The 20,166-nt window shown below is 38.7% G+C and overlaps 1 protein-coding gene across 7 annotated transcripts in view; it reads left to right on the top strand.

The window, feature by feature from the left end:
- UBE3D (ubiquitin protein ligase E3D) overlaps positions 1-20,166 on the top strand; it is an 86,580-nt gene that overhangs the window by 18,043 nt on the left and 48,371 nt on the right. For 3 of the 7 annotated variants that reach the window (XM_075145385.1, XM_075145384.1, XM_075145389.1), the window contains one exon: positions 5,240-5,409. The exons of 1 other annotated variant lie outside the window; for it this stretch is intronic. In XM_075145385.1, the coding sequence (XP_075001486.1) occupies positions 5,240-5,409 (170 nt within the window). Of the gene's footprint in view, positions 1-5,239; positions 5,410-5,792; positions 6,977-14,117; positions 17,169-20,166 lie in introns of those variants that run through there. 3 more of the 7 variants (XR_012672919.1, XM_075145387.1, XM_075145386.1) reach the window with 3 other exon arrangements.

The following is a 20,166-nucleotide window of genomic DNA, read 5'->3' as shown; positions in this document are numbered from 1 at the left end:
TATTTAAATAGTGACAGTTAAATTCCTCAAACTTTTAAGATGGATAGGAATTTGGGTCTGGAATTATCTTAATACTATACACTTGGTATAAACAGGGATGTTTTCTTTTATTCATGAACTAAATATAGGCACAGAATTTGTAATTTTGCAGTTTGTACAAGTAATTCGTAGACACACAGATAAAGAAATACATGATTGTAGATTCCTGCCCTGGATAAACTTATAGATGCACTTTGTTGAGGTAGGCAATCTAATTAAATAAACTGTTTTATATGTACATTGTCCAAGTTCTATAATTTCCGTACATCCAGATTCTGAGGTAAGTGTATATCTGTTGCTTTTAAATAAATTTTAGTGCCAAGATAACATTTATGCAACCACTGAGAAATACTTCTTATGTGATGATAAATTAAGTTCTCATGAGCAGACCCATGATTGTCACTATGTATAATCTAATTGAGGGGTCATTAAAAATTATTATTTTTTCCTTGTAGCTTATGTGTTTCCAAGTTACCTAACATGCTGATGCTTAAGTCTAGTAGCTTATATAGAATGAACTGGTTATTTTCTGACAGAAAAATCACCTTATTTAGCAGATTGCCATTACTCTTAGCTCCGAGTTGCATTTTTGCTGATGTATTGATTAGAGGAGCTGGCTGAATTAGCATAGGGGCTGGCTTCTGATTGGCATCCCTTCCTTTTTATTAGTGAGTTATTAGTATTTTTTCTGTGTTTAACATCAGAAGGCCCTTAGTCATGTCCAGGGTGAGGTTCTAGGTACTGTATTCACACCAACAGGTGTTCTGGAGGCATGCATTAAGTCTTAGGACTCAGAGGTCTCGTGGACACAAGTGTAATGTAAGCACTGTTTATATTAATGATTGCAAACAGCTAAATGGTAAAAATGTAGGTGCTTGAGGCTGTGAGTACACAGCCAAGTTAGACAAGTGGTCTCATCACTGATGCATCATGGACCAGCTGTCCCACTTGTTTGTTTTGACAATGAGCCAAAGATTCTCATTCACAGTGTTTGTGCTTACATACGTGAATGCACACAGTTTAGGCTGTGTATGTGGTGATTAAGGTTAAGGTCTCTCACATGACTTTTTAATTATTTTTTTTAAACCACAAATATTATGTATACCATTTTCCTTATTTCCTCTGCATGTATCACTTAAATTTACCAGTTATGTTATTTGTGGATATCATAATATGGGTTTCTGTTGTTTAAGTTGGTGATAACCAAGTTCCTGAAAGCTATATACTACTTATGGTTTGGTTTTTTTTTAAAGGATGACAATAAATAGAAGTCTCTTCGTCTCAGGAAAAAGAAGTGGTGTATACAGATTTTCTTACTTATCCTAACTATATCTCTGCCCTCTTCACATTCTCTAAAAATTAATCACCTGCCTCCTCTCTTTGCGTCACTGTTGAAGGGTTCCCTACCTTGAAGTTGCATGACTTACAAGCTAAGAATAAGATCAGGACAGCAAATGGATAGTGAGATAGGAGAACACAAGCAAAATGGTACATTATTGGTCAGCATAACAGCATCTGAATAAATTTCATTTTTTTCTGTACTATAAAAAAGGATAGGTTTGAAAGAGGTAAAAAAGTAGTTTTGTGGATAGATACAGAGAATTAATCCCATGGATGGGATCAACCTGTGGTGTTGTTTAACCCCGGCCAGCAACTAAGCACCACACAGCCACTTGCTCACTCCCCTCTGGTGGGATGGAGGAGAGAATCAGAAAAGTGAGAAAACTCGTGGGCTGAGATAAAGACAGTTTAATAGGTAAAGCAAAAGCTGCGCACACAAGCAAATCAGAACAAGGAGCTCATTCGCTACTTCCCATCGGCAGGCAGGTGTTCAGTCATCTCCAGGAAAGCAGGGCTCCATCACGTGTAGCGGTTACTTCGGAAGACAAACACCATCACTCCGAACGTCCCCCCTTCCTTCTTCTTCCCCCAGCTTTATGTGTTGAGCATGACATCATGTGGTATGGAATATCCCTTTGGTCATTTGGGGTCAGCTGTCCCAGCTCTGTCCCCTCCCAGCTTCTTGTGCACCCACAGCCTACTCGCTGGTGGTGTGGTGTGAGGAGCAGAAAAGGTCTTGACGCTGTGTCAGCACTGCTCAGCAGTAACTAAAACATCCCTGTATTATCAACCCTGTTTTCAGCACAAATCCAAAACATAGCCCCATACTAGCTACTATAAAGAAAATTAACTATCCCAGCCAAAACCAGCACAACCTGATAAAACCCAAAAAGATACATTTGTGAAAATCAAAAGGTGTGTGGCGTAGAGTTTGGAGTGTTTGAATTCTAACTCCAGTCTTTCACTACTGAATGAAAGATGTTTTTTTGGAGTGGAATTAGGCTGTAAAGTGCTTTGAAAGTAAGGCAGCTTGCATTTTAGGAATGAGTGGAGCGGGAGTGGGAGGATATCCCAAGAAAATAAATATGTAACAAAATGGGAGAGACCTGTCAATCAGATACTGATTCTTGGACCATGTCTTGGAGGGCGTGAGCAGAACAAGTTTGCATTTGTCAAGGTTGGAGAGGGGGACGTTGCAGTGATCAAGATGTGAGATAATGAGTACCTTATTGAGACTTAGCTACCCAGCTCTCTTAGAGAGCTTTATTCTTTGTGAAGTATGAGGAAACCACATCTTTGAACAATCTGAATGTGAGGACAAAGAAGCTGTAATGAAAGATGTTTGCATTACTGACTTGTGTGATGACGAAAGTAATGGTAATGTCTGCAATAACTGAGAAAGAACTAGCAAGGAAGAACAACAGCTTTTTTTAGCCATGTTAAATTTGAATTGATGCCTAATTGTTCACAAATTGATGCTGGAGACACAGGTTGAGATTTTAGAAAACTGATCACAGAGTGTAAATTGTGGTATTTCACCTGTTTCGATCAAGTCCCACGAAGTGTAACTGAGATTTGTTGCAGCTTTTCTCCTAAGAACATCTTTGAAGCCTATTGACAAGGTGATTTGAAAAACAAACCAAATCAAACCAAAACAAAAAAAAAAACAACAAAAAAACCACCAACAAACACCCAAACACTTTCTCCTGAGGCTGTCATTTCAGAAAAGGTCATCAATCTGCACTATCAAGAATGCTAAACTTTATATATGTATCTTTTTGTAGAGGTTCTTTTCTTACTTGAGTTAATATGAAAGGAATTAAGTTGTGCAGGCTCTGCTGTACAAAGTGGTAGAGAGGACGGAAAGATAGTATATTGTGAGTAACATAGTTGAAAGCACAGGTCAAAATTTGAAACTATGTTAGCCAGAAATAACATGTATAAGCTGCTTTGAGTCAACACACCCAGTCTTGGTGAGTGGGTGTTCATTCAGGCCAAAAGCAAGATCAAAAAATAATTCATGCATGAGGAAAAGAAGGCCAAATGTCCTTCCACCCACAAAAATTCATTTGCTTTCTCTGTATTGTGTGCTAAATTATTAATTTAGATCTGTTTCTTTTTTTCTGATCTCTTTGTCTCAACAACAGTGCAACAGATCTGTCTGAGTAAGTGGTAGAACATTATTGTCAGATGCCACATGTCAACACTTGTGGTGGAAGGAAGTACTTTTCAGATGGACCCTGTTGCAAATGAAATGGTTTGGTTGCTTTCTTTAAACTAAGTTGCAGAAGGATTCTGAAAGGAGCAGACAGCTATTGCTGCATTGTTCCCTAGACTAGTTTGAAGGATATTCCCCTTCTGAAAAGCATCCCAGGAGGCTCCTTCACAAGGAAGTGTTAATAATTTCAAAAGGAAGGAACTCTGTTTAGTTAAAGCTAAGTGTGTTAGCAGTGGCCTGTGTGTATAGGACACTTCTCTTTTTTCCCCATTTTCTCCAACACCTCTTCAACACTTGGCTTAAAGCACTGTGTGTAATGGTTCTAGCTAATGAGGTATATTTTGCAGTTTAGGCTATGAATGTGTACAGTGAGTTACCAAAGCAAAACTGATGAACAGCCACTTGCTAAGCCAAGTGCAGTTCCTTGTCATCATTTATGTGCGTATGCTAAAGGGATTCTCCTCCTCCCATCCCCTCCCAAGACATCTTTATCAATACATCTCATTCCCCCTTTATGAAGCTTCCACTGTAATGTTCTGAGCCTTGGGCTCTGATAAATTGTGACTGTCACATTCAATTACGACATATACTATGTGTCCTGTTAACGGTGGCTGTCTCCCTCCACAGGGAATATCAAACGTCTGCTACCTAACATCATGTAACTTGTTTTACTTGAAGCTGATTAGGTCATGAGAAGCAGAATATTACTCTCTAGTGAGCAGCACTGCATAAATCCTGTTTTCTATGATAAATATTTCATATATAAACATTTCATACAGGCTCAGGACCCGTAAAAATTGGTTTCCGTTGGTAACTTGGATCTCTTCACTACTGCAGGCTGTGAATAAAGGAAAAGCCTTTTTCGTACAATGCTTAGCATGAAAGCCCTGAATCCAAGTTAGAACACTGATGCACAATTACACAAAGATTAAATAAGATCCATAATGTGATGCAAAAAGTTCAGATTTCTCAAAACTCCCCCTGGTAAATATCCCATGAATTGCTGTGAGCAAGTAGTGCTGAAGAATGCCAGTCCCATTATCAAATTTGATAAAGATTTATTTTCCAAGTAGGGGTCTGTTACAGCTGTTTGTAAATCCCAGCCTTCCTTTTAGACCACATCAATTGTTGTCTTTTTCCTTGCATATCTTAGCTCCATCCAGTCATAACTATCACGCTTTTTCTAAAAATCCTTAATTTTTGGCACTTCCAGTGGGCAGTCTTTCAGTTCCCTGTCTCTAGCCCTCAGTTGTTCAACACCATATACTCGACTAATTCCTAAAACCTATGAAATTAGAGAAATAATCCATTTGGTACTGAAACAGACTACTTGGGACTGTTTCTTTTGTTACTGTCAAAGAGTATGTGCTGCAGCCACAAAAAGAGGCAGCTTCACAGAAATAATGATCTTAAGAGTGACTGTGATAAATCAGGCGTCAGTTTATTGTATTAACCCATTTTTGTCCACTAGAGGCTGTGCAGCCTGTGCTGAATAATAAAATGTCAATTTATGTCTGTTAACACTTTGTTAGAATCTTTGTAAGAATGTGGCTTTAGTATCAGCTGATTTAGGATCGGAGTAAAGGAACGCATTGAAATTGATGTAATCTACAGTAAAATAAATTATTTCTTCATTTATAGATATGGCTTTTAAATTCTGACACATTGCTGGTGGAGTCTTTAGGAAGTTCCTCCTCCCACAGTGTTTTTACACTGTTTGGAGATACTTTCATGCCTAGCTCTGGACCAGTGAGGACCTGGAATGCTGTCAAAGTCCTTTACCAGTCGTGCATTAAAAGCAGGAATAAGGAGTAAGTATAGCCTTTTCTGACCTCAAGTTCTGATCTTTGATTTGTTTTGCATTTCAGGGCAGCAATATTTCTCTGAGGTTCTTTGGACAGTCCATTAATCTCAGAGATGTATGTCTTTGAAATTGCATACAATTTTTCATTTTTTTTTAAAGCAAAATGCTAGAGGAATAGTATTTGGTTTCTGTTACAGCCAGAGAGAATCTGGTTGTTAAATTTTTGCACTGTAATATTAAAACGTAGACCAAAGAGTTACATTGTTTCTAGGGGCACACATAGATAACTTAGGTATATGATACAAGCAGAAGTTGTCTCCGTTACACAGGCGAGTAATGTGCTTTTTCATTTCTGCATTTTTTCCCCGTGTTAACTCACTGCACTTTTAGAGCTTGGTCATTTTTCCAGCTCTGTTGGCAGAAGCTGGAAGGATGGTGGTGCTGTGAATCCTTCAGAGGGTCAGTGAGTTCTGTCCATACGGTCTCAGAACATGCTGCGTTGCAGCCATAGCTCCAGGTGATGTAATTCAGGGAGGAGGAGAAATTGAGGGGAGATAAGGAGCATGGGCTGACTCCTGAATGATGCGTAAGTTTAGCCAGATCTCCCTCTTCACCTTCAATTTCTGTGTTTTGTGTGAAAATCTGATCTTGTCTGTCAAGTTATTTATGGGAGTAACCCTCTCTGCGCTCCCACAGTAAAGAATTTGGACCTCTTTGGTACAGCTGAAACCAAGAGGGTAAAGGTGGATAGTTACTAGTTTACCAAATTATACCTGCCTGTTCCAGCTTCAGTCTTGACCTTTTTTGCCTTAAAGTTATGCTTTGTTTTGCAAGAAAAAGAGCTGTTCACAGGACTGGAATTTGTCTGTTTAAGCCAAGTTATCTTCAGTACTACAGGTGTTGTCTGGTGGGTCGCAATAAATAAGCGTAATGATCATCTCTGTGTACACGGACAATGCATCTAACTGTGTCCCTGTTAAAAAATACTTGTGCATGTAGCCTAGCAGAATAATATGAATAATGCTATATCAGTATAGCATACTCTCAGCATATAGCATATCCTCAAAAGGAAAATCCTTTCTCGATACGATTCAGAAGTTCATTGAGTTATCAAATTAGCCTCTCTGTGTTTAACTTTAACTTGCTTTCAGCCCAGTGGCATTATTTCAAAAAGAAACGGGGCCCTGGGAGAAGGGGAAAGAGAAGAGGCGAGGAAGGTGGTTGAGTACAATGACATATAAGTGTTTTTCTTGGATGTGTCCAAGTCTACTGGAGCCCTCATAAAGGAAACATTTGATTTTAGCAAGCTTTGAAGTCTTCATTATGAAAAACATACACTGCCTAACATGTTAAAGCCTTTATCTGTTGGAGAGCAAAGATAAGAGAATATTGATTAAGCAATGGCTTCCAGTGTTTGCAGGTGAGGGAGTATGATTTTAGCATAATTTTCTGCTTTTGTTTCTATAGTGATAGGAGAGAGAGCATTGGTTTTATATAGGTCACACTTAAATAGAGGTTTGGTTTTGTTGTTTTTCCTTTAAAGTCTTGGAAACTAGATGACAGATTTAAAGAGGTATGGGTGTATTTAAAATTTAGAAGACGTTTCCTCCAGACTCAGTCAGTACACAACTAATCTATAGCCCAAGACCTCATAAAAGTACAACAAAAATGTTCTTATACAGACAAGCAAATGTGCGTATGAGTGTAAATATTTTCATACGAGAAGTACAGTGTTTTTCCTGAATGTTGTCAAGTGTATTCTTTTAATTTTTCAAACAGATCCAATATTGAATAGCTGAAATAAACTCTGACATAGGGAGAGAATGCAAAATTCTAATATTTAGAGAAAAGGTCATAGTACGTTATTAATGTGATTCATGTAAAAGAAAAAATTACCTTTATTAATGTAGTAGCTTCAGAAGTTGGCACTGGAAAACCTCTGTGATCTAAATGTTACTTAGTCATCCAAAATACATCTTAAAGTATTATTTTTTAAACTGCTTATTCTTAGAGTGGGAGATACTGTAAGAACCACTACCTGCTCTAAAATGAAAGATACTTCACTTACCACTCTTAAGTCTTACAGAAGTGTAACTTACAGTTTTGCTTTTCAAGTTTCAATTCTTTATCACTGATAAGATTTAATTACCTCCACACACATTCCATTATTTTGACATGTTATTGAGATAAAAGTCGTATCTATTTAGTCACTTACCTAGCATTCACAAATGCTTTTTTTGAATTGAGTTCTCAGCAGCAGAATTTTACTGTGAGATTATATTCAGTTCTTTCCATTTCCCCAGACAGACTTCTTACAAATCACTTGTTTCTGAAGATTACTTTGTATTTATCTTTGGGATTTTGCAGTGAGCAGAAGGCACAACTGAGGTTTTAATTCTCCTCTGACATCTTCCCTGTCCACTCCCTGGACAAATGCAAAAATGGAAGAGAAAGAACAGGTTAAGAACAGGTTAAGGTTCAGAAACCAAAGTAACTATTGGTTTAGTATTGTTTTCCCATTTTTATACTTCTAGTAAAGAACAGTAAAAAGGACATTAGCACTTAATCTGTTTCCACTAACTCATTTATCAGTTGGCTTGAAGTACTGCGTGGATCTGTGCAATAAGACTGAAGTCTTTCTGTATTGAACAGGAATGTAAACACAGCAGAAGCAAAAATATCAAAACCGGTACAACTTATCTAATGCAATGTGTTTGCATTTAGATCTCAAATGTTATTTCAAGAATTCTGAACAAAGTGTCTGATTTCCTGCATAGTGCAAGTTCCAAATGTTTTAGATGCCCACATTCCGATAGTAATTAAAATACTTTTTCTGCACACACACCTGCCTTTGAAATAATGCAAAGGTTTCAGAGCCCATGGTCTGCTCCTCGTGAGTGGGGAGTAAGCAAGAATACTTCCTGTGTAGGAAGCAGTCAGCAGGAGGTCTGCTTGTGACTAAGACCCAAACAGTTGCAAGGGTTAAGCGTGCACTCTAATGTCCTGTTGCATGTCAGAGAGCTACTGGCTACACTTGGGTCCTGTCCGATTCCTGCAGTGCCAGGATCTGATCTGTGCGATGGGAGGGGAAGCACCTTTCTTACCTGTGGACACTGCACAGTCCGTGCTGGGTAGTTGGGCCATAGATTAAGACAGATTAAGGTAAACTTGAAATAAAAGCATTTGTAATACCTAAATTTAATAACATAATCACACATTTGTAAAACATGGGTGAAGAAATGAAGGAAAATCTGTACTTGGTCTACTTACACAAGCATAAATCTACTTACTTGGAGATAAATACATGGTTCCATGGTAGCAGTCAAGGTCTCGGGCTGTGTGAAATTCTCCCCTGGCAAGCTGCCTCTGCTAGAGAGAGCCTAACTGGGATTACCTAATAATTCACATTCAGGCACCCCCTTCTTCAAGTAACCCTTAGGTTCAGATTCCTTGGGATGCACTTGAATATTTCTCTTGGGGGGAGCATAGTAGCTTTTATAGGCGATCTTTCTTTTCAAGACTTCTAGGATGTCAGGAGAAATTTACAGTCTCACTCCAAAACTCATTTTATTCCTTCTTTATTCAGAGCACAGTTTTGCAATTCTTCATAATTAATATAATGCTTATTTCTCTTCCTCAGATATGGAAGTATTTTTTTCCCCTTAAACTAGGAATTATGTGCTGCGAACAACACCGTGCTTCAGTGAGCAATAGAACTCTCTTTCTTTCCTCCAGTAAATCACTGGCATATCTATCACTGTACCTTACATTCAGTATTACTCTGGACGTTAACAATGCAAAGGAAACAAACATTTGAGTAGGATAAATGTTCATGGTTCATTACTGCTGCTGAGTGATACCGCATAGCCACAATGATAATTAACCCATTTGGAGCAATAACTGTTTGGGGGTGGCTGATCCCGAAGCCTGCTGTAACAAAATTGTGTTAGGCTGAACATTCCTGAGAAGATGATTACCCCTTGTGTGGCGTCTGCCTTTTTATCAACAACATGCTGATTCATGTTCAATTTGTTGATCTGTGTTGACCATCCCTTCCAATAGATTGCAGTCTAATATGCAGCCTTCCTCTCTGGTTTTGTGCAGTTGTCCTTTGTCAAATTACGTCCTAATTTTGTTCTGAAGCTTTTTCCCTGGTGGCCGTGGCCGTTCTGATTTCCAACATGTGGCATACTGATGGCCCTTCCCAGCTTCATGTCATCTATGAATGAAAGAAGCATCTCTCTTGTTCCAGTCTCCAGGGAAGCAACTGAGATATGGAATAAGACCAAACTAAGAACACGTCATGTAAAGCCTCTCTCCATATACCTTTGTTTTGGTAATGAATTATTAACAGTTGTGCTCTGGGTATTCTCTGTATGTTAGACTGCGTTGCTTAAGAACGTTCAGTAGCTTTTAAGGCATTGTGAAGTTAAGACATCTTAGGTATATCCAGACATGCTATTTATAGTGTAGCTCTTGGCATTTCTCCTTGCAGACCCCTATTCCTCTGATCTTCCTGAGGGTAGCCTTTAAGTATTGTATTGATGTGTATCTTACTCCTTCAGCTGTTAAACAGGGCTAGAAACACTTAGGTGTGTCTTATGTGTGATAGCATGAGTTCTAGGTAGGTGTGTCTACAGTTAGGGTTCCAGCCCTTGCAGGAGCTTTATGAGCAATCCTTCTACAACAAATTAGTTGAAATTATACGCTGTCATTTCTTCTTGTCACCTATGAAAACAGTATGTTATGAGTGTAGTTGAGTCCCATTAGAGACTCATGCATTTTCTGCTCTGTTCTTACTTAGATGTTTATGGATGATGTGTATGTGATTACGTTGGTTCCCTCCACTTTTCTCTCAGCAAGGCTCCTTTTCTCCACCTACAAATCTGCTGTGCAGACAGAAGAGGCCTTCCTTTCAAGTAACAGGTTCTTGGCAAATAACACCTTATGCAAACAACCTTGAATTCTGGGAGTGATAATGGTAAATACTGCTGAAGTGAGACTGTTTTAAAAATGTATGAAAAAAATTGAAAATACAGTTATATGGCAATTTGACCATAACTTGATCTCAGAAAATATATGTGAAGGTACAGTTAGAGGAAAATTACACTTTTCCCTTTATAGTAGTGTGCTTGGCAAAGCTTTGTCAAAAAGTCATTGATAGCTTTTTATTTCTCATATGCATCTAGAGTCTCTCTGAATGGTTTACAGCTTTTGCAGAAGCCTTCACCTATGTAAGAATTTGCTGCTTATCATTTGAGAGTTGAAAAATGACTTCCAGAAATTGTTCATTTTATTAGCTTTAGAGGGACAGAATGAGCTAGAAAATTGAGTTTGTGGCTGAAAACCTGGAGTTTTTGAGTCCCAATGCTTTTATCACACTCCATGTATAGTGAGCTGTTTATGAAGCTGTTACTGATGTATTCTAGAATGTTGTTTATTTGTCCCAAGAATGGCTTTCGTTCTGTTATGTGACTCTAGAGTAATTCACCTCTCCTAAAAGCACCAAACTGTGTCCTATTTCACTGATTTTTGTATGTCTGATATAGAATGCCCTTTCCTAGTGTTTTAGTAACTCTTGCCTGTAGAAAACACATGGGAGCACACAGACCAAGAGTTGACTGACTGAGGAGTGACCAATGTTTCACTGTTCTGTGTTCTCTTTCAGATGATTTTCTATCAGTAGTATAGTAAACTTCTTGTGCTATATCTGGAATGATTAAATGAATGAGTGTGATTGTAAATGGAGCATCAAGGATCTGTTTGGTTTCAGATAATTTTTTTTCCGTTCCCTTCTTGAATTCTTTCATGGTATCAAGTTAAAAGAACTGACACCACAGATGGGGTGGGTTGCCTTAAAAGAGCTGACTGAACAGTCACGCAAAGATTTGTGAAAGATGCAGTCTGATGCCAGTCAGGATTTTGGGACAGGAGGGAAAAAAAATAGTTTTCAGAGTTAGATAGACATGTGGAAGCTATAAACCTCCTGAACTTTGAATGCTTGGGCTGAAGGTTGAAGGAAGAGATGAAAGCTCCACCTGAGAACTATTATTTTTAGCTAGAGATTGTTCTTCAGAAGAAAGAACTGTTCTTCAGTACTGGTAGCATCCTTTCCCACCTCTAGGAAAAGGTGTATGCAACTTTTAAGTATAACTTTCAGGAGAAATACCCTGTCTGTCTTGTTTATTGAAACTAGACCTGCCATGTGCAGCATCCTTTTATGGTAGTTACTTAAGAACTTCATTCTTGTTCCTAAACACAGGTCTGATAGACCTTTCCAACTCTTCGGAGCTGCCATATTTTTGGTATCTAATCTTTACAATTTTAAATAGTCTTAGAAGTACTAACTGAAGTAGAGAAAAACGTTGGAATAAACCCTTTGTCTACCAAATAAGGTCTCTTGTATTTTTGGTCAAAAATTTTGCTCATGTTACCATTCCACTGAGCTTGTTGCTTAGGTTGCCTTTTTTGCTCATCTTTTGAAATTTAGCATTGAAGTCAGAGGACGTAGGGTTCTGACTGTTTTTTTAAAAGCAGATTTGCAATCCCAAATCACTTAGCCATTTGCTAATAATCTGACCAATAGCCTGCCTTTCTTCTTGTGTAGCATGGAAGATGCTGATGTGTCACTACTCATCTTGCAGGGTACTGCTGTTGTACTCTGCATTAGAAGTGTTAAATGCTATATACATAGTAATTGGCAATGTAAAATTAAGAAATTGACTGTAAGTGCTATTGCTTAGCTACTTCTTATGTTCTAATTTTTTAGAAAAAATAGATGAATATGCTATTAAGATCTCCTATCACATTTAATACCCTTTTGAATCAGGATTTGTGATTCTGTAATACGGTAGAACAAAAAATACAATTCAGGCTTGTATATTTTTTTCTGTATTATTCTTCATATTTATTTGTGAAACACTGTAGTTCAGGTAAGCACAATTTTGGTCGTTCTCATGTCTCTCTGGTTCATATTGCTGTAGCTCAGCTCTTTTGGGAATCTCAGGATTGGCAATGAGAGAAATGTCAGGTTGGATGGGAAAAAATAGTGAATTAAAAGCAGACAGGCTATCTGAAACTAATTTAAAATGTATAGTGTGAAACAACTGCATTGCCAGGTAGTTAATTCGACTTTTATAGGATGATAAGAATGTAAGAAATGCCATGCTGGGACAGAACAGTGTACCATCTAGACCAGTATCCTCTCTCCAACATCCAGAGGTGTTCTTTAGCATGTGAACCTCAGCGCTTCCTTGTACTGCTCAGCTCTGTAGTTAATTGTATTAAGGATGTTCGAGGGTACAGCCTATTTCTTTTAGTATCTGTTCGTGCATCTTTTGACCATCTATTTGAATAAACGCTTTTTGACCTTTCTGGTGCTGTCTGCCTCCACAATCTCTTGTAACAGCAAGTTCCAGAAGTTCATTACTGCTGTGTAGTACTCTTTTAACCTCTTCTAAACTGATCTCCTGCTAGTTTCTGTGAGTTGCCTCTAGATCTGGGATTGGGGGATTTTGCAAACAACAATTCTGCATTCATACTGGCAAAATGGACAGGAGGATCCTAAACTTTGCACTAGGATTACAGCATGTGGTCAGTTACATTTAGGAGTTAGCTTTACTGGCCAGTTTGCTGGAGGCACAGCAATGTCACATCTATTCAAGTCTTACTATAAGACATGTATATATCTATTAAATTCATTTTGCTTTTCATGTAACACTGCTTTTTTGAAAGCCTAAATGCGATAGTGATGATCCGTGGAGGATAATTTTATAATCGTAGGTCAAACTATAGCAGCTTTCCACTTAGAGGCTTACAGACTTGTTTCTCATAGACTTATAAAGACTGTTGGGTTCACTTGGGAACTGTAAGTACTCAACTCCTATAATGCCTTTTAAATGACAGGATCCATTTGAGCAGGAAGGAATCCGATAACGAGCCAAGAGTGAAAAAACAAAACTTATAAAAGCCTGTTGGACAGATTGCTGACAAGAACTGCTTAAACCTCAAAACTTGATTTACTGAATTTTAGGATCTTGGGCTGTTTTAAATTAATTAGCATTTGTTGTTTCTATTGTATTTCTCCATGACGGGCTGTGTAAACTAACAATACTTAGATTAACAAAATTATTTAGACTCCTAATTTTACTTGCAATACTTTTTAAATCAGTAAGGCTAAAGCAAATTGGGAGCATATGACTTGAGACCAAGGAAGGCTAATTTGTGAAATTATTCAGGATATTTCCATTTGTGTGTGGCAACAATAGGATATTGCTGTTGGTTGCTTATTTTGAATGCTGAAGCATCAAGGATAAACAGAACAAGCAATTCTCATGCTGGCTCCTCTAAATACTGGCCTTAAGCTATAAATGAAATAATTTGTATAACTAATAGGCATAATAAGTGATGCCTATGTGGATATGAACGTTTGAGGCAGAAGACGAGGAAATCTGACTGGAAAGATGGACGGTGGTATTCCAGGGAATAAAATTGCTGCAGAATTTTAGAATTTCTGTCAAATATGTTGCCAAATTTCAGTCAAACAGTTGCCGAAGGCAGGACTATTAGATCTACTCAGACATGAGCTGTTGGATTGACCGTGCCCAATTTCCCTCTGTGTATGGTTAAAAGTATTAAATTTGGTTTACATTCTTCCCAGAGTGTACGCATTACCATAATACCTGTTAAGCTTTCAAATTTTTCCTTACTTCACAGCGACACTGACTGGATCCTGATGTTATGGAGTTCTCCATAGTCCCAGAGGCAGGAATACAGAAATCACTCGAGTGCTCCTGTGGGCCCTGATTTTGCTGGCTTTCCTGGAAAAAGCAAAATTGTACAGTTTCTCAATGAAGATGTTTCTTCAGGGAAATGACTGCAGGCACGTATATCAACTGGATGTCCATGTCTCCAGTGCTGCAGCTGGGGCTTTTCAGCTGGTACTGATGGGTTCAGTTGATCAAGGCTGCTGCATAGTATCAGTAGCAGAACTGGTTAGAAGTTGGGTTGTAAACTAAGCACAATTTTTCTTTCCCCTGTAGCCATTGATTTTTCTGATCCATCCAAAACTCTTTTATTTCAGTATGGAAATGTTGTTGAGGTAGTTGCACTTTTGTATGTACGTCTTTTTCCTTATTGGCTGGCTTCCCAACTGTCCTGTGTCTCTCAGGAAGCAGTATGGTTGAGCAATATAATGTGTTTCCTCATTTTTGTCCAAAGTTGATATCTTGTGATGGAAACAATTGTATGGCCTACAGAGAACACTGCTGAAGCATTTCTAAGTATTTTTTACACTAAATTTTTTTGCAGATTTTAAACTTCCTCCAGAAGTTGGGGAATATTTTTTAATTGGGGGGAAGGGAAAAAAAAAAAAGCATCCAGCATAATTTTGACCAGCTGGAATTCATGCTGGTAATGCGAAGAATCATCTTCTGAAAAAGGGGGCTCTAAGAAGAGCCATCAGATATTTAATGATTTAGTGCATTTTGAATCTAATATCGTTACCAAATCTGAGCATTACTGGTTGTAGTCATACCTAAACAATTTGTATGTCGATATTCTCTACTTCCTGTTTTCAGTTGTTTGCAGATTATTGCTGCAAACTGTTGTTCAGCTGTTGTATTTCAAACAGAAGTGGCTGCATGTCATTAATATTATTAAGGCCTCTAATTTTTCAAGCATGTCATGATGATTTAGAAATACAAACTCCTGTCGGAGTTGAGAGATTTTATTGAAAACTATTTTTTTTTTCTGAAACTGATGAAACTCTCACTGGCTACTGCAAGAAGAAATCAGTTACTGAGAAGCTGGTTTTTGCCCCCCAGCATAGCAATTCTGCAGACGCTTTTAGCACCTCTGCAGCTCTCCTTTACGTGTAGGACCATTGAATTTAACACAGTTGCCCAGGTGAGTTTCTTGTATCACCAGTTATGTCTGATGCAAGTCTAACTCAGCAAATTGCTTCAAGAACATAGTGTAGTAGTGGGTACCAGATAACTGTAATGTTCATTGATTGCCTTCAGTAGAAATTGGAGAGAACGTGCAGATATAGTTGATTATGAAAAAGTTTAGACTGGAGATTGAAGCTTCTAGTAGGAATAATATTGTCAAGAAACAAAATTGCTTTTAAGATGAAGATGATAAAATTGCAAAAAGGAATGCTTTGACACAGTGCCTGTTCTTGCAGGGAGATGAGCTTTTTGGCTGAGAGATGCCTTCTGGTTCAGCTTTCCAACTCTGTCACTGACCTGCCAAAAGACTTTTAAGTTCACCTTTGCCGTATCTCTTTCACTCACTGGAAGCTCTTCAGAGTGACGAGTTTGCATGTGCATGGAGAGCCACACTGGTACCTCGGTCTTGATAGGACAGCTATTCAACAATTTAGTAATTATCAAGTGTGCCATTATTTCTTTACCTATGGTATGTTCTCCTACATCTGAAGTCCATTCTAATTAACTTTATTTGCAAAAGATTTGTAGTACTTTGTCTGCAGCTGTCTTACTTTCAGCTGTTGCATTTCCTCTTTGAATGAGGTCATCTACTCAAAGGCTTCTCTTCTCACTGAGCTGGTGGCTGTGACTCAGTCTTTCCATGCCTACTTTACTTCCTTTTGTCAAAGCTGCATTTTGGTCAGTCTGTAACATCAACTCCTGCATCAGCATTGACTCAACTTGGCTAGATTTAATCTTCCATCTAAATCGCCTCTCTCTTCCTTTTTTCTTCTAGTGCTACTCTTGCTTATATCCAGAACTCAGCTGCCAGGCTGTATGTCTCCCTCTCCTGTTCCTCATGCTTCTAAGCTGAGACTAGGTTCCCCTGTTTCTTGATCCATAAAATTTTAAGAAAGCTCATAAAACTAAATTAAAGAGCCAAAATAATCTGCGCTCACTGATCTGACTGTGTCGAGGTATGTGTGTGTGTGCCCACTGCAGCCCGCACAGTGCTATCTTGGAAGGGCGGCTGATGGCCTGTGTGATTCCTCCAGCTCTGCTTCATGCCTACAGCAGGACTCTGGACAGCCGCGTGAGTGCTGCGGGGGGCTCCATCAACATAAGCGTGGATTATACAGACACTGTTAAATCTCTGCCATAATGGAAGGGGAAGGCTTCAGAATGGTTGAAAGGGAAAACTTGGGAATTAGGTCTGAGGAGAGGAGGTGTTAAAACTAGGGACAGTTTTGTGAAGGATGGAGGGGTTATTTATGGAAGAGTATTTCCACACACAGAGGAAACCTGACAGACGTGTGAGGACACATGCTGGCTGAGGAGAGGGAAAAGGGGCTAGTGGAAAGTTGATCTTTCCAGATTGGCAATTATTCTGCTGTGAGTTTTCAGTGCGCTGTGGGATGTAGTGAAATCAGGTAGTTTGGGCATCTGTGACCTACGTCAAAAATGTTGCTATGCCAGTTTATATTTTTGAATTAGCCTTAAGGTTATTTTTAGGAAAGGAAACTGTGTTCTTGACTGCTGGTTTTATTTATTTATTTAGGATTTAATTGCTTGTTAAATTTGACTTGTAGCCACACCTGATATTTTAATATCAGTGTTGTGCCATACCTGCATCGAGTGAGCATCTGTACAAATTTTGCCACAATCGTATCAGTGAAGAGGGAAAATGATGATAAAAATAAACTGTTCCAGAAAAATTAGAGTTTCAGTGGGAAAGGGAAAATACGGCATATGTGAATTTCTAACTTTAAAAATTAGGCTTTTATTTGGCAATAGTTTGGATCGCATGAGTGGAAATAATAAATTTTGCTGTCAGAAAATTCTCAGGATCAACCAATTCTGTGATTTGTGGTGTTCCTTACTTTGCTGCAGGTTCATGTAATTACATCTTGAAATACTGAATTTCCTTCTCTTCTGAAGTCAGTACATCAGAAAAAAAAACTTTAAAGCAGCAAGCTGAGAGCTTTTTGTGAACAGTGATTACAGCTTTTATTTGTACAGCAGGATAACTTCTCCCTTTGGATTCAGGCATAATGTTCTGGAGAGCCTGGTATTTGTGAATACTTCTATATGGAATACCAACAGCACTGTGGAAGTGATTTAGTTTTACCCAAAGGTTTAAAAATCAGAGGCCAGAAAACATTTTCATCCTTATATTGTTCTGAAAATCCATTTCAACTTCAGAAATGGCCTCCTGCTTGGTATAATAGGTCTTAAAAAGGGAATTAAGGTTTATGGAGCATATGCAAATCTTCATGTGGCACAGCTGGTAGGAATAACCTGCATGAGAACATCCAAGGAAGTGTTTTATGCTGTGGCCAGGGAACCCCGGGCTTTAGGTACAGGGCAAGAGCAGCACTGTGCCAGCACTGATCATACAGACCATCAGTTCATTCAACTTCGATTTCGTTTAATCTCTTTTTTAAAATAATTTTTCTTCGCCGCTTGCCTGGTCGGTTATGCTGAGGAAGTAAGTGTTACTATTTGTTGCTAGTCTAGGGCCCTGAATGCACATCTATTTCAATACTGTTAGGACAGGATATCAAAGGCTCCATCCCTCTGGTGCTAGGTGGCAGTGTTGAGGCTGCTGGTTGTCCCGACAGTGGTGGTGAGGAGCAGTAGGAGGCAGGCAGCTGGAGAGGCCTGGTGGGAAGATACTGGCATCTAACATGAGTACAGTTCACAACACTTCCCTAGAAGTTTCTACAGGCAGCTCTGTCCTAATAAGAGAGAGATCAGCTGTGAGCTCTGTGGTTATGGGCCATATTTTCTACATAATGCCTAATGCTGTGCTCCCTTGGTTTGTGGTTAGAGCCTTCACTGGGACTGTGGTGTAACCACTAGCGACATGTTATGGCAAAGGGATACCACATTGCTTACTGGGTTTGCTGCCTGCCCATGGGGTGTATCACCTCTCAGCTCCTCTCCCTGCACTGCCTAGATGAGGAACTTGGATTGCCTCGCTTAAGCCAACCCTGCTTTTCAGTCACGGTCTTAGGTTGGCTTGGCTGCTGAGGTTACTGTACCAACTGTTCGCCCTGCTTTTGCAGCAGAGCTGTCTGAGCCACTTGACTGTCAAGTCCTCAACCGCTGCAGTTTAGAGCATATGGTTGAAGGTAAATTGTTGCCAATTTTGGATTCCTTAAAGACACCGCACCGTGAACTGTGGCAGTTTAGGAAATGAATGATGAGCAGTTCAGATGTCCAGGCAGGGTCAACAGCTGGGGCCAGTATCTCCATCTGCTATCTCATCCCTGCTTATCAATCAGGTCACTGGGTGCGTAAAACTGAGTGATGCAAATACCTCCCAGTATGCTCACAGTGCACAGACCCAACAGGTCACACCAGCTTTATAGCATTTAAGCATTGGTTCTACATCTTCTATTTTCAGCTGTAACTACTGATTTTTTTAAAAAATTAATCATTGCTTAATAAACCTATGCTGATTTATCAAAATTGCATCTATAAATCTATTTCTAATGGCTAAATGCATTAATTTCAACAGTCCCTTCCCTAAGGCCACATTAGTCAGCTTGAGCTCAGACCGATACGTAGTCAATTTTTTTTTTCCAAACTCATAAGGAAATGTAAAAATTTTATGATGTTGCTTTAACAAGGCCCATTGGGATTTGGGTTTATTTATCTAAGCCCTTATTAAAGACAAAAACTTTTCTATGTTTAGCCATGCAGAGCGAAGCTGCTCTTCAGACAGTCCAGTGCCCTCTAAAAATTAAGAGAATTTGATAAACATAGAACTGAAATCATTGAGAGAAGTATGAAGGATCTTTCCACTGTATCCCTTTACCCCAAAGTTACTATTAACCACTAATATAAAAAGAAAAATTGAGTGACAGCACCTCTTGAATTTTAAGGCTATTTCACTATACCAGGAACCAGCAGTAGAAAACTTTTATCATTGTTGGAAGGAAACTACTTGCGACACTGAAGAAAAAAACAGAAGATGAAAAAGATCTGCCTCATTCCCTAGCAGGAGGATTAATTCTCCTGTACAATTAATCTGATTTCCTAACCTCATTCTTCAGCACCCAAATTTCTGTTCTTTTTCTGTGACATAATTTTTACTCATGTGTACCTCTTAGCATCCCCTACTGCCTTCTCCTAGGAAACTCTAAAAGGAGAATTAAATGGAATGTATTTCATGAGATACTTCATGTTCAACTCCCTCTTATTTTCTTTCAGTAATTAGGAAATTAGAGAGTTTCTAAGGGCTTGGAAATGAAAAATCTGATGTAAAATTAGACCATTGAATTAAATTATAAAAATTGAACCTAATATTTTTAGCAAAAAGATTTTACAAGAGGCCATAGTGTGGTTGGTAGAAAGTTTAAAGTTGCATACTTTCAAAGCAACATAGTTGCTTTGGATTTTTGCACTCCTTTTGTAAATCTGAGCAATCTGTGTATCCAGAAATTTTGCACTCTAAAGTTAAACGCACTCTTTGCCTCTTTCAAGAAATTAGCCATTCCTCCTTCTGTGAGAGTTATACATTGATAAATGCCTACACTATTTCATTCAGTCCTCCTTTGGGTAAACTTCTGCCATTTTCATTTTCAGTGTTTGCTGTTTTGAATTAAGCTTTGCTTCTGACTTCCTTTTACCAAATCTGTAAGAGTGCTACTCTGCCAGCAGTTCAGAGTGAATAGTGTTTCCATTCTGTAGATCATTCAGAGGCACAACTGAAGCATCAAACAAAATGATGTTGCAATCTCATGAAACTGAGTTCACTGCTTCTGCAGGCACGTCCAGATCGTATTGTATAGGGTATTCTATCCTCAGACTTAAATTCCCACATACCG

Source organism: Calonectris borealis, chromosome 3, assembly GCF_964195595.1.
Source record: "Calonectris borealis chromosome 3, bCalBor7.hap1.2, whole genome shotgun sequence".
Classification (NCBI taxonomy): Eukaryota; Metazoa; Chordata; class Aves; order Procellariiformes; family Procellariidae; genus Calonectris; species Calonectris borealis.
This window is presented reverse-complemented; position numbering and strand designations above follow the sequence as displayed.